Source organism: Cebidichthys violaceus, unplaced genomic scaffold (genome assembly GCF_023349555.1).
Source record: "Cebidichthys violaceus isolate CVI_PGR_0920_01 unplaced genomic scaffold, fCebVio1.0.p SCAF_12, whole genome shotgun sequence".
NCBI classification, from domain to species: domain Eukaryota; kingdom Metazoa; phylum Chordata; class Actinopteri; order Perciformes; family Stichaeidae; genus Cebidichthys; species Cebidichthys violaceus.
This window is the reverse complement of record NW_027176285.1, coordinates 11,155,993-11,170,360: the sequence shown is the minus strand read 5'-3', so window position 1 is coordinate 11,170,360 and position 14,368 is coordinate 11,155,993. Positions and strand designations below refer to the sequence as shown.

The window sequence follows — 14,368 nt, the reverse complement described above, 5'->3', positions numbered from 1 at the left end:
ACCGTTTAACGACCTCGCTCCTCTCACTGTGGTCGGAGGCCGAGGTCACAGGTCCCCCCCCCCACACCTGGACACTGGTGTCACAGTCTCAGCTGACGCACCTCGTAAACATCCTGAACGCTGACATCTTCCTCCGACTGCGACCACGATCATCTCGCTCACTTTCCTCATTTTAACAGAAACCTACAAAATAAAAGTCCTGCTCCTCGATAGAAACAGAACCATCATGACTAGAAGTAGAGAGAACTAGAACATGTCTTCAATTTAAATGAATCAGTTGGCAAACACTGGAATCTATATATATACAACATGTTTCCAAGTGTCCACAAGTGTTACCAATGTAGGAAAAAAGGCTCTACGTGTTTTAAATATGAAACTATTGACATGTCTCCAGCCTCTCCTCTCCTCTCCTCTCTCCTCTCCTCTCCTCTCCTCTCTGCTCTGTGTTCACTTCCTGAAGTTCAGTCAAAGTTTCTCTGATTTGTTGTCACATGACTGTTGGTCTCAGATGAATCAATCATGACTTCATAGTTTCACTAAGGAGCTCACAATTTAATGTTTTTACACAATTTAAAGTAAACGCTTTATTTGTGGAGAGATTTTAAATGAGAACATGTAGAATAAAATGTTTATGATGAAATATCACAATTTTAAGCTTAGTTTCAGTTGCTTATTTTGGCGGAGGTGTTCGTCACACATGATGTGTTCAAGGACCGCCTGAAAGATGATAATCTGATTGTTTAAAGAAAACATGCTTTTCCATCCCGCCGGCTGGTTTTGAGGCTCAGAGGGTTAAAGGAGCAACATGCCATCACAGATCTGACCAAACCAGCCAGTAAACAGCCCCCCCCCCCCCATGTTCCCTTGTCTGAGGGTAAGTGTTGTCACATGGTCGGCCTAATGACGGACAGGTGGACTCAGAGCCGCTCGGTGACTCTGGTTACCAAAGAGACACTTTAAAGGAGCTCTCTGAGCAAACAGCAGCTCACGAGCACTGACTCTGTTCACAGTACAAAAACATGTAAATACTTCAAAGGTTTGTAATGTGAAAAAACTCCTCACAAGTACAAGCTTGAGGTACTTTATTTGAGTATGCACATTTTACGCTACTTCATACTCTACTACATCTCAACGGTAAATATTGTACTTTTCGCTGCAATATATTTATTCAATAACTAAAGTTAATTTGCAGTTTCAAATTATTAATACAAAATATAATCAACTAATAAATGATGATGTATTTCTGTAAATATATAGTCATTAAATGAGCTCTATTATTATATAGTCATAACATCAACATATTCTCATTAGCTCATTTTGCTACAAAAGAACAACAAAAAGATAGAAAAGAAAAAACATACATATCGAGTGAGTACTTTAACTTTTAGTCCTTTAAGTATATTTTGATGCTAAAACCTTTGTACTTTTACTTGAGTAAATCTTGGAATGCAGTGTATTTCTACACTGTAGTACTACTTCTTTTACTGAAAGGAATACAGTTACTCACCCTGTGTTTTCTTCTTGATGTCTCTCGTTGGTTTATTGATGTTTTGAAGCCTTGAGTTCGGCCGTTTTGGTCGTCGCCATCTTGGTTTTTCGCAACCAGTGAACAGGAAGTGACCATATCTGGACTGAGGAGGAGTGACGTAGAGACACCGTATACGTCTCTGGTAGAGACCTGTCAATCACTGCGTAGACCCGCCCCTAAAGCATACCCTGCTTTATGATCTGTTTGACTCTAAATGGACCATAATTTACTAAATGAACATCATGCTGTATTGAAGAAGACTTGAAACTAGAGATTGAGACCATAAACTCATGTTTACAATGTTTACTGAGGTAATAAATCAAGAGAGAAGTAGAGTCATTTTCTCATAGACTTCTATACAACCAGAGGAGTCGCCCCCTGATGGACACTAGAGAGAATGCAGCTTTAACACATTTTGAGAACTTGAGGTTACTTCCTGATTAAACTGCACCAGTTGTGTGAGAGTTTGATAACATGTTGCCATTTACTTCCATTCATCTATACTACGTCCATCGTGGAGGAATGAAAGAAAGTTTTCTTCATTATAAATGGTCATTTTGGGGGTGAAGTATTTCTCTAAGTAAAAGATCGGAGTACTTCTTTCTCAATCGTTCCTACACGGACTGCTGTTAAAGTAATTAGGAGAAGTAAACAGAATCCTCAAAGTGAAAAGTACATCAGTGTAAAACATCAAAGTTCTCTCATCGTCTAAATGTGGAACCTCGGCTAATCAAATTGACCGTAGAGCAGCACGGAGCTCCACCAGACGGATGTATTTATAGAAGTCCCATCAACACGGACGATTACCAGCAAAACACAGACGCCGTCCGGCTGGAGACGACCACAGGGGGGCGACGTGGAGGCTGTAACTGGGGAGGAAGTGAGAGCGTTTATTTCTGGAGAGTCGCTCCGGACTAGAAGACAGCTGAGCATGTTAACAGAGAGCAAGGGCAAGTCCTGAAGCCAGGAGCCCAGACCAGATCCAGGTCCTGATAATCAACGTCGACCTTCACACACACACACACACACACACACACACACACACACACACACACACACACACTCCACTTCATTTGTACTTTTTACTGTACTACATCGACGGTTCGATCCTTGCCTGGGACGTGTCCTGTGTCGAAGTATCCCTGAGCAAAACACTGAACCCCTAATTGCTCCCTGGGTGCTTCTCAGCAGCCCACTGCTCCCAATAATTTGGTGATGGGTTAAAAGCAGAGGCTAAATTTCATATATGTGTAAAAAATGTATATGACAATAAATACAATTTCATTTCATTTTCATTTCAATTTCTCAGATGTACATATTGTACTTTTTACTGTACTAGATCTCAGAGGTAAATATTGTACTTTTTACTGTACTACACCTCAGAGGTACATATTGTACTTTTTACTGTACTACATCTCAGAGGTATATGTTGTACTTCATATGTAACATGTGATGATCTTATAGAATATGATGCTTTGATGCAGATTAAACTAACCAGGGTATAAAGGAGTGAACATGCTACACACATATTAATGCAGCACGAATCACTTTCCTTCGCCTTCTTCACAATCTTCAAACCTCCTCTACGCAGGAGAAGAAGCAGCGAGTCGTCTCCTCCGTCAGTGAGTGATTGGCTCGAGTCATTACCAAAGCAAACATGGTGAGCTAACCACCGTCCTCTTCATCACGTCGAGCGATGACTTCACCCGAGCAGCTCCAGACCAGAGAGCTTCATCTAAATCAACGTGTTACGGTCTGTGGGGAGGCAAATAACAGGGAGCTCAGAGGATCCGCCCAGAAGGGTTTAGTGGTCAGGACCAACACATGCATCTTCATCTTCTTCTTCATCATCTGGGATTGCTCTGTGTTCTCTTTGTTAGATTTGTGGTTTTAAAACATCAGCTATCTGAGTGAAACATTTCCCTTTAATCATTTGATGGTTACATCATTTGTTGATGTTACGGCTGCTTCTTTAAATCACTCCAAACGTTTTAACTCAATAATAAATCTTTACAAAACACTCTCAGTTTATACCAGTGAGAGAGAGTTTGTGATCAGCTGTTCCGTGTCATCATGACACATGTACATTCAGGCTGTAAGAGGAGTCATGAGTGAGTGTCTCTCTCTGCTGGTCGGGTAAAGAACTGCAGTCCTGAGGAATAAATCCATTTATCATCACTATGCTTTAGATATAGTCTTATTTTAAGGCTTCAACAACAACCACGAATACACGCAAAACAACCAAAGAGAGGCAGAAGAACTACAAAGAAACGCATCACGACCACAAAGAAACACAAAACAACTTCAAAGAGTCCCACAAAGACCACAAATACATAAAAAACAACTATAAAACGACATAAGAAAAAACAAAAGAGACAATACAAGTACAAAAACATGTTACATGTTAAATGTCTGTAAAGAAAGAAGGATCAGAGGATCACCAAAGTGACTATGATTCATCCTCAGGGGAACATGACTTTTGGGATTGAAGAGGGTTTTTTCGTGGTGGAACTAAAAATATAAATAAATAAAGTGTAAAGAAAAGACTTGCTGGTAAACCGATTTATTTTTGTACAAAATAAATATCACATTCAAACATTCCCGTTGTGTAAACGCTCCTCTACAGTCTGAGATGTTTGTTAGGATGACTCACTCTTCCTCCAGTGAAATATAAATACTAACATCATCATCTTCATCAAGTCTGAAATATTCTCCACCTTTATATGAAGACAGAATCACATAAAAGCCAACAACACTTTGGAGTGAATTTGAACTGCAGAGCGACTTAATATCAACAACAGTCTTTACTTTCATGTGGAATGAGTCTAGTATAAACCACAGCGAGTCCTTCTAGTCTTCTAGTCCACATCAGAGCCTCGGGAGGAAGCCGACACTCGTTCACCTTCACTCACAAACGTTCTCACGACGAGGACGAACAAACGGACCAAACGTCTCGTCAGGAGTCTCCGGTCATGATGGAGAGGAACTCCTCCTGGTTTACTGGAAACAAGTTCAGAAACTTTACATTAAAGCTAATTTTAAGTATACTTCTAGGACGTGTCACTAATACACACTACAGATTTTATTTATTGTCATTATTAATTCATCTGCAGGTTATTTTGTCGGTTAAACGGTTCATTTTAAAATCTATAAAACGTCAGAAAATAGTAAATAATGTCACAGTGACGTCTTCAAATGTCTTAAATATCCCAAATATATTCAGTTTACTATCACACAAGACAAAGAGAACCAGCAAACACTCACATTCTGAAAAACATCTCTATGGATGAATCCATTCAGGCCTCCAGGCTTAGATCTAAATAGTTGCATGTGTGAGCATGCAGTTACAATTTCAAGTGGACGATGATCATTATTTATATATGTATATATATACATATGTATGTATGTATGTATGTATGTATGTATGTATGTGTATATATATATATATATATATATATATATATATATATATATATATATATATACACACACACATATATACACACACACACACACATATACTGCATTTAAATGTTTTGTTTTTATAAACAAACACTGTTTTCACACAGTTCACAGACTATTTAAAGAATATATATGTTTAAAATGCTCCGCTCATTGAAAACTAAACAGCCACCAGAGGGCGGTACAGATCTTTTGGCTCAATTGTTATGGAGCCGAAATGCTGTGAAAAACTGTTTATACTGTAATATCAGGAAGTAACCTTCAGTTCTATAAAGTTCTCCAAAACTTCATGTGTTAAAGCTGCATTCTCTCTAGTGTCCATCAGGGGGCGACTCCTCTGGTTGTATAGAAGTTTATGAGAAAATGACTCTACTTCTCTCTTGATTTATTACCTCAGTAAACATTGTAAACATGAGTTTATGGTCTCAATCTCTAGTTTCAAGTCTTCTTCAATACAGCATGATGTTCATTTAGTACATTATGGTCCATTTAGAGTCAAACAGACCATAAAGCAGGGTATACTTTAGGGGCGGGGCTACACAGTGATTGACAGGTCTCTACCAGAGACATATACGGCGTCTCTACATCACTCCTCCTCAGTCCAGATATGGTCACTTCCTGTTCACTGGTTGCAAAAAAAACCAACATGGCGATGGCCAAAACTCAGAATTCGAGGCTTCAAAACCACGACTACTAGGTCCACTTCTTATACACAGTGTACTACTCGTAGTACTAATACAACACCGTTACTCTACTCACTTTCTCCGTCTCCATCGGCGTCAAACTCGTCGATCATGCTGCGCAGCTCCTCGTCGCTGACGTTCTCTCCGAGTTCTCGAGCGACTCGTCTCAGGTTCCTCAGGCTGATCTTTCCGGACTCGTCGTCGTCGAACAGCTTGAAGGCCTTCGTGATCTCCTCCTTCGGGTCTCGCTCCAGGATGCGGTCGGTCACTGCGGAGAAACACGCCGACATATTTTTAAGGAGTCGCTGACAAAACCGAAGAGACACAGAAGGAAAAAAAAAAAAAAAAAAAAAAAAAACTTACCGACTTCATTGAAATCCTCAAATGATATTTTTCCATTTCCTTCTCTGTCATAGTCTTTGAGAATCTTTAAAACATCCACCTTCTTCACTTCAAAGCCGAGCGCACGCATCGCCACCTTGAGGGATATTTAAACAGATTAATCATAAACATAATCAATGAGCATCATGTTTAGTGTCCTGGTTTTGATCTTGTTTACATGGAACACATATTAACCAGGTTATTGATATCATGAGTTGATGATTAGCTGTTTATGGCGATAATTCAATATTATAATTTATCATCCTTCAGTGGAATTACATCGAGATGAAATCATATATCGAGATATTGTGTTAAATAAAATAACAAACACATTGTAACAAAAATCCCTCAAAAGAATTGAGAAGAATTCTGCTTGCTGTGATTAAATAAATGATCTTAATCTCATAACATAATCAGTCAACAGCCGGAAATATTTATGTATTTTTTCTATATAATTTCCCTTAAAACTGTTAATGTTCATTTTGCACTAACATTTTAATTTAATGAAAAAACACTTTTTATTTGTTAGATACTCAAGTCACACAGGAGAACACAAAAATATACTTTTTTATTGTATAACATGCTTTATTGTGATATATATCTTCATCACTTCTTTAAGAATAAACTTTTGGTTTCTCCACCTGAAACAAGAGCGGCGATAAAACTCTTCTTCTCTGTAACTTCATCTTTCTATCGTTTAACTTATAACTACATCCACATTGCACACTTGTATGTACACTTGTTTAAAGTGCGTACTTTGTCACGTTTATGTTAGTGTTTGATAGTATACCATTGCTGTCCCTGATGACTCACCTTCAGCTCGTGGTAATCTATCTCTTTATCTTTGTCGGTGTCGAACAGCTCAAAGGCTTCTTTGATCTCATGCTTCTGGTCCTCGCTGAGCTCTCTCCTCTTCCTGCGCTTTGTTTTGTCTGCAGGAAGCTCAGTTCTGGAAAACACACAGACGACAGAGTTTCACCAAATTCTGTGAGAAATCTATAAATATATTCCCACTACACACGTTTGTATTATACTTTAACAAATACGTATAGCAGCTGATACCAAAGATGGAGCCTCCATAGTATTAAGATGTGTTTTTAAGATCGCTGTGATACAACAAACTGTGTTTGTATATTTATTTATATGGAAAAATAGAAATAATATATTTAAGTTCAGAGAAATTAAACAAATTTAGTTAACTGAATATATAATATTTAACTTAATATCTACTTTAATATTCTTAGGTAATCAGTTTACTCTAACATTGAGTACTGTGAAGTTGTTTGGTTTTATAGTGTATATGTCTGCCTGACTACTAATACTACTCCTGTCAATAAGTTATCTTTTCATGAAGGTAGTCCTCTAGTTTCACACATTTTTGTACACCGAAATCACAGTGAGGCAGATAGAGGGGAGAAAGAGAGAGAGACAGAGGCATAAAGAGGGAGCGAAAGAGGGAGATAGAGGGGGAGAAAGAGGGGAGATAGAGGCAGATAGAGGGGGAACTTGAAATTCCAACTAGCAAATGTGACAGTTAACAAAACAGTGAGAAGGAAAATTAGGAAGCTACAGAAGTAGCTTGCTAGCTCATTAGCATCATGTACCGTTAACACGGAGGAGGAAAGCTAAACATGCTAACGCCAGCTAACGTCTCGGAGCTAAACTCTGCCACGTTAAAATGAACTGTGTTGAATAAATGAACAGTAGCAACGGAGAAGGAGAATGTTACCTTATGGACAGACTCATTCCGGGAGGATTTAAAAACGTTAAAGCGATAAAACAACACGTTATTATCGATAAATACACGGATATCACTGACTGCAACACCACAACAAATAGAGCCGCGCTCCAGGAGAAGCTTCCTATTGGTCGCTGGTCACTAAGCAGCCATATGGTGATCTGTGATTGGTCCGCGTCAGAGCTGTTCGTTCCTCTTCTTCTTCTTTGACGTTTAAAGGCAAATGGAATCCTTAGGGTTGAGCTACTGCCACCTGGTGCAGGAAGTCCATCATTCAGAGGTTAATTATTACAGGAGTACTCAGATACAAAGTGGTAATACTACAGTGTAGAGGGGGAGGAAGTGGGGGAGATAGATGAGGAGAAAGAGGGGAAGATAGAGGCAGATAGATGAGGAGAAAAAGGGGGAGATAGAGGCAGAAAGAGGGAGAGATAGAGGCACATAGAGGTGGGGAAAGAGAGAGAGATAGAGGCAGATAGATGAGGGGAAAGATGGGAGATAGAGGCAGATAGATGAGGAGACAAAGGGGGAGATAGAGGCAGAAAGAGGGAGAGATAGAGGCACATAGAGGTGGGGAAAGAGAGAGAGATAGAGGCAGATAGATGAGGGGAAAGATGGGAGATAGAGGCAGATAGAGGGGGGGAAAGGGGAGAAAGAGGCAGATAAAGGGGGAGATTGAGGCAGAAAAAAAGGGGAGATAGAGGGGGAGAAAGAGGGAGGAAAGCGGCAGATAAAGGGGGAGATTGAGGGGGAGACAGAGGCGGAGGGGGAGATAGAAGGGCAGATAGAGGGGGAGAGCTAACATTAAGCTAACTAACTCTAAACTAAGATGTGTAACATGATAAACATCATTCCTGATTAACATTAGCATGTTAGCTTGCTGATGCTAGCCTTTAGCTGAATGCTGCTAGCATGACTGAACCCTCATTGGCTCGTTCACTATTTTCTGACAATATGACGACCAACAGATTAATCAATTAAATTCAGAAAATGATTGGCAATAATGACGATAATGGTTATAAGCAGATTTACATATATATAATAAATAAATACTGGATTTGTGTATCTTGTTCCTTTGTGTTTATCATATTTAGTGCAACTCTCATAATATCAAATGTGTGATTTTTGGCTTCAGTATTTATTGAAGATGTCTGTGTTTCCTCACACATCCTGTGGATAAATCCTCCATTAGATGACTGCAATATATATCTGAAAAAGCCTTTTTTCCAGAGCAGTTGTCTAATCCTTCCCATCCACATCAACTCTTCAGACTCTTCCGTCCCTTGTTGACCCACGACATCCTTTTCACCACTTATCGTGTGTTTCCCACAGAGCGTTGTCACCAGCAGCCTCACTGAAGTAAAGTCCAGGATCTGTTCTAATCTCAGAGCGTCTCCTGTCTCACATGTGGTCTCTGATGATAGAGGCCGAGAGTCACTGGAGCTCGTCTTCCTCCTCCACTCTTCCTCTCTCTCGCTACTCATTTCTAAATACGCACAACAAAACTCAATGATGACGTCACCTCATTTAACGTTTCACCTTCTCTGCTGCTCTCTATCTTACTTAAATAAAATCAGTATTTGTTTTAGAAGATGAGAACAGCTTCTATTTGTCCAGATGTTGAGACGTCTGTCTCTGAGATATTTTTAATCCACAGAGCTCACGGTCGTCCTCATTAATGTGGACTATTTCTTCTCATGGGCGGATTATGAGACAACGCGGCCCTAAAAGGCCCCACCACATCTACACAGAGTAGTTGTTTGGACTCTTTTTGTTGTAGTTTTGTGTCTTTCTTTAGTTATTTTTCTCTGTAGTTGTTCTGCCTTTTTTGTAGTTCTTTGCAAGCATCTTTGTGGTTGTTTTGTGTGTCTTTGTGGTTGTTCCATATCTCTTTTGGATGATTACTTTCTATTTTTGTTTGTTTTGTGTGTCTTTGTGTCTCTTTGTGGATGCTTTCTGTCTATTTGTAGTCACTTTGTGTCTCTTTGTAGTCACGTTGTATCTCTTTGTAGTCACTTTGTGAGTCTTTGTGTAGTTGTGTGTCTCTTTGTAGTTGTTTTGTGATTGTTTTGTGTCTCTGTCGTCATTTTGTTTCTCTTTGTAGTCATTTTGTGTAACATTTTGTGAATTTAGGAGAAATCTACAGACGCAAACAGACAAGTAGTGAAATAAACATAAAATGTGTATTTCTACCTTGAGTGTCTCGTTTTAAGGAACGTTACTGTTCAGTTCATGAATTAAGTTTGTAACAAATAATTTTCCGTCAATGTCTTAAACGTGTGCGTTGCTGTGCATCATTCAGTGTAAACATGCAAACGAGGAAGGAGATGCAACGGACTCATGGAAGACAACGTGCTGCACGAGGTCTCATCTTAGTTAACTAGATGTTCATCCAACAGATGTTGAGAGAAGTGTGTTAAAGACGAGTTGCTAGGATTTAAAAGTACATGTGAGGTCAGACTCTTTGCTGCTGTCCTGTGTTTGAACTCCTTCAGACAGACGCTGTTTCAACTCTGGCCTTGAACTCACGTCTTGTTGGCGAGGTGAACGTGGCGGCAGGGGTGGGGGTAATGAGAGTGTATTTACTTTATCAGCCAGCTGCACAGAGGCAGCTTTTTTTGAGGACGCCACATGTGAGCGTGCATTGGCGTAGACTCAGAAAGCAGCTTCTGTTTGGACTCGGAACAGAGTCTGATTCAGTCCACTTAAAGGAGGTCTACTGAAGTCCCAGATCAGGACCCTGCAGGAGGTCTGAGCTGCAGACGTGGATAAATGAGTTAGCTTCATTTAAGTATCGATGGTTATGAACACAAGCCTGCGTTGTTCAGCTCTTCAAAGACGGATTACAATTCAGCTTTTAAGATCAAACCTGTAAACGTGGATCTTATGGAAAGTTTTTAAAATGAACATTGAGTCATTTTTAGATAAAAACGATTCCTTCTTCTCTTTACTGAGTAACAGCAGTAAAGAGTTAAGGCTTGTTTAAGATACAAAAAACTAAAACATGAACTCAATTAAAACAGAAAACAAGACATTTAAATGTGACATTATGGTGGTTTTGTCATTTGAACAATAAAATGTATGAATTTGTTGCATCATAAGTGCAGATTGTTTTCACATGGAATGAAACAACAAACATATTTTAAATTTAAATACATTTCTTAACTGTTTTATTACAGTTTTATTAGAGTCAATTGAAGTTTTCAATACAAATTTTCTCAAGATTTGTACATTTTTTAATAGAAAGAGAGTAAAAATCAAAGATGTGAACAATAAACTTGTAAACCTTGAATTGTGAATGGAGCTCACTACGAGTCGGGGGGGGGGGCTGCAGCATGTCAAAGTCTCAGTGTTTGGCATATATGTGTCATTAAAACCTGAACCCCACCCTGAACCAGCACAAAGACCCCCCTGTCCCCTCGGCCTGCACACGGTCGGCCTGTTCACCTCTGCAGCTCAGATTCAGATTTGACTTCTTTATGTGAGACGCTGAACGACAAAGAACACAACAACTAAAAGAAAGGTTTACGTGTTTGTGTCCCAAAGTGTTGTGAAGTTATTGTGAAGTTATGTGACGTGTTTTACTTGTTTTACGTACTCATTTTAAGCCCAACAATGATGTTTTTCCTGAACCTAACTACGTGTTTTTGTTTCAATTATTACAGTCGTCTGAGTATATTACAACATCCCTGACTCTGTGAGAAGAGATTCAACAGATATGATGACGCCTGAACGTTCTGGTGGGTGAATGAGAACAAATCTGCAGCCAAGTTCCAACATCAGATGGAAAGTCTGAAACCAGAAGAGTGGAGGCCATTTTTATTAATGCACGTGGTTTTGTGAATCAAACTGTGTCATGCGTTTTACTACGGAAAGCCCGCATGAGCATACAAGACGCCCAGAATTCATACAGGCCAGGACCAGAGTCCTCATCAAAAACATGTTTTAAAAAGTCACAAATCACTCACAGAAACATTTCTATTTCTCACAATAAATACAAATTAAATAATTTATCATGACCTCCAAACATCTCTTTGCAGATGATGTGGTTCTGTTGGTTCCTTCAGGACGCAGCAGAGTGTGAAGCAGTCGAGATGAGAGTCGGTACTTCCGAGTCTTAGTTCATGGTTCTCTGCCGGAAAACGGTGGATTGTCCCCTTTAGGTTGGGAGCACAGCCTGTATACAAGAAGAGGACGTATTCATCGTGACACCACTCATTGGTTTGTGGACTGATGTTATGAAGCCTTGAGTTCAGCGATTTCGCCTCACCATCTTGGAATACGGCCGTCGCCATCTTGTTTTTTTGCAGCCAGTGAACATAATTTACTAAATGAACATCATGCTGTATTGAAGAATACTTGAAACGAGAGAGTGAGACCATAAACTCATGTTTACAATGTTTACTGAGATAATAAATCAAGAGAGAAGTCTTCTATACAACCAGAGGAGTCGCCTCAAAAGAGAGAGTTGAAGTATCTCGTGGTCTTGTTCACCAGTGAGGGTAAATTGAAAGGTGGTTCAACATCTGATCAGGATCCTCCTCCCTCTAGAAGTTTTCCAGGCGCGTCAAACTGGTAAGAGGTTCGGGGAAGACCCAAAACACGCTATAGGGATTATATATATATATATATATATATATATATATATATATATATATATATATATATATATATATATATATATATATATATCTGGTCTGGCCTGGAAAAGCCTGAGGGTTTATCAGGACGAGATGGAAAACGTTGGTGGGTAGAGGGAACGTCTGGAATACCCTCATAAACCTCTGCGACCCGGCTCTGGATAAGCAGAAGACGATGGATGGACGGATCGTGTCTTCTTTTCTTTAGAGAAAAGACATTCCTGTGTTTGATGGTTCAAGAAAACGGGACTCACTTTCCACTTCATCCAAATCACACGAGCTGACTCTGAAGATCTTCGGCCTCTAGATAAACCAGAAGTAACTCATCATTCAGATACACAAATGTCTTTAATGAACAGGTGGAATGTTTGAGTGTCCACATCATATTGTTGTCCAGGCAGTGCAACATAACAGACCAGTCAGAGCTCTCTCAGGTCCATCACGTGACAACAGTTTATTCTAAAGCTCATTAAGTTCCCGACTAGATTTATTCCCTCAGAGGAAGCTCTTGTTCAGCTGACAGTGTAATCGCTGACCTTTTCAACTCTTTATTACTTTAACCTTCTGCTGTAAAGCTCGCTGACCGAGACGATGGAGCCATTAATGGAGTCGTCTTTAGCAGAGTGGGCGGGAGAAGTGCAGGAGGCTGGTTTTGGGCTTTTACGACCCGGAAAGCTGCAGATTCACCGCATCCTGATGAATGCATCCCATTTATTATCAAGCAGCTTTTGCATTATATTCTTAAAGTTGTATAAAGGTAACTTGAGTTTTGACGCTTAGTGACTGTAAAACTCAGCAAGAGAGGAACAATAGTGCAGGTTTCTTTGATTAAAAACACAGTCTTCACTACAGAATGATATATTTTTTGTGAGTTGAATAATCTAGACTTAAAATAGACTACTTCATAGATTAAAAACTTACCTCAACAACCAGTTAAGTTGCAGTGAACATCCATGTCTGTACAACGTCTCAACACTACTCTATTACACATTTCTGTGAAATTGTCATAATTAGAGTATGAAGTCTTACGTCTTAAATTACTGCTAAAAACATGTTTTGTTCTAGTCACTTCATCTTTGAGTCCTAGTGTACAGGTGTGCCAAATTTGAAGACATTTGGTCCAGGTGTTCCTGAGATATCGGATATGTGACGGATGGACAACCAGAAAAACATTATACCTACTGCCACAGTTGTTGCCGTAAATATAAAATCGACCTGCATTTAAATACACAAATGCTTTGTTTTCAACTGCCCTATTGATTTATAGTCTTTAACAACGCTACCTGACTTCCTCCTTTGTTTTCGACGGACAAGAGGTACTGTAAGTGTGATACATGTGATACAAGACGCAAACAAGTAAATGATCTTAAGTGTTTAGTTTCAAGAATTTTTCCTTCAATTTCTAAAATGTCATTGCTTCAATCAAGTCTCTTGTAGCAGGTTTAAAGCTGCACAGATTCATCGTATGGCCACTGGGAGGCAGCAGAAACACGCTGTAAACGCAACACTGACATATTATCAACTCATGTGATAATAAGTCCAACATTCTCTCTCTTTTAGCTCCGTTTTTGGTCTCCACCACCTCTTTACCTGCTAAATGTTCCACTGCGTTCTCTAACTGATTCTGTCTGCTGTTTGCTGTTGGTAGTGTTCAGTGGCTTTTAACAGCTTTGTTTCTGAAAACGACACCATGAGGGCAGTAAAAGTGAACCAGAACAGTGAAGTTTAGCTAAAAAACCCTAAAATGCTCCGTAGAGCTGAGGGGAGCTGCAGAGTTGGTTTGTTCGTCATTATTTCACATTACAAATAGTCATTTGATCCATTGTTCCATTGTGCAGCTTTTAGCTCAGATTGCGTTTGATTTACAGACAGCGCGGTTATTATCTCAGCTTTACGGCACTTTGGTACGGAGAAGCATCCCACATATGACGAGTTA

The 14,368-nt window shown here is 39.5% G+C and overlaps 1 protein-coding gene across 1 annotated transcript; it reads right to left on the bottom strand.

Annotated features, from left to right (window-relative positions):
• Positions 1–4,075: 4,075 nt before the first annotated feature.
• On the bottom strand, positions 4,076–7,901 carry cetn3 (centrin 3). The gene is made up of 5 exons (XM_068705563.1): positions 7,784–7,901; positions 6,868–7,003; positions 6,037–6,151; positions 5,750–5,941; positions 4,076–4,528 (listed from the first exon to the last, which is right to left on the bottom strand). The coding sequence occupies exons 1-5, from the start codon at positions 7,798–7,800 to the stop codon at positions 4,485–4,487; spliced, it is 504 nt and encodes a 167-aa protein (XP_068561664.1). The 5' UTR covers positions 7,801–7,901; the 3' UTR covers positions 4,076–4,484.
• Between the last annotated feature and the right edge of the window lie 6,467 nt (positions 7,902–14,368).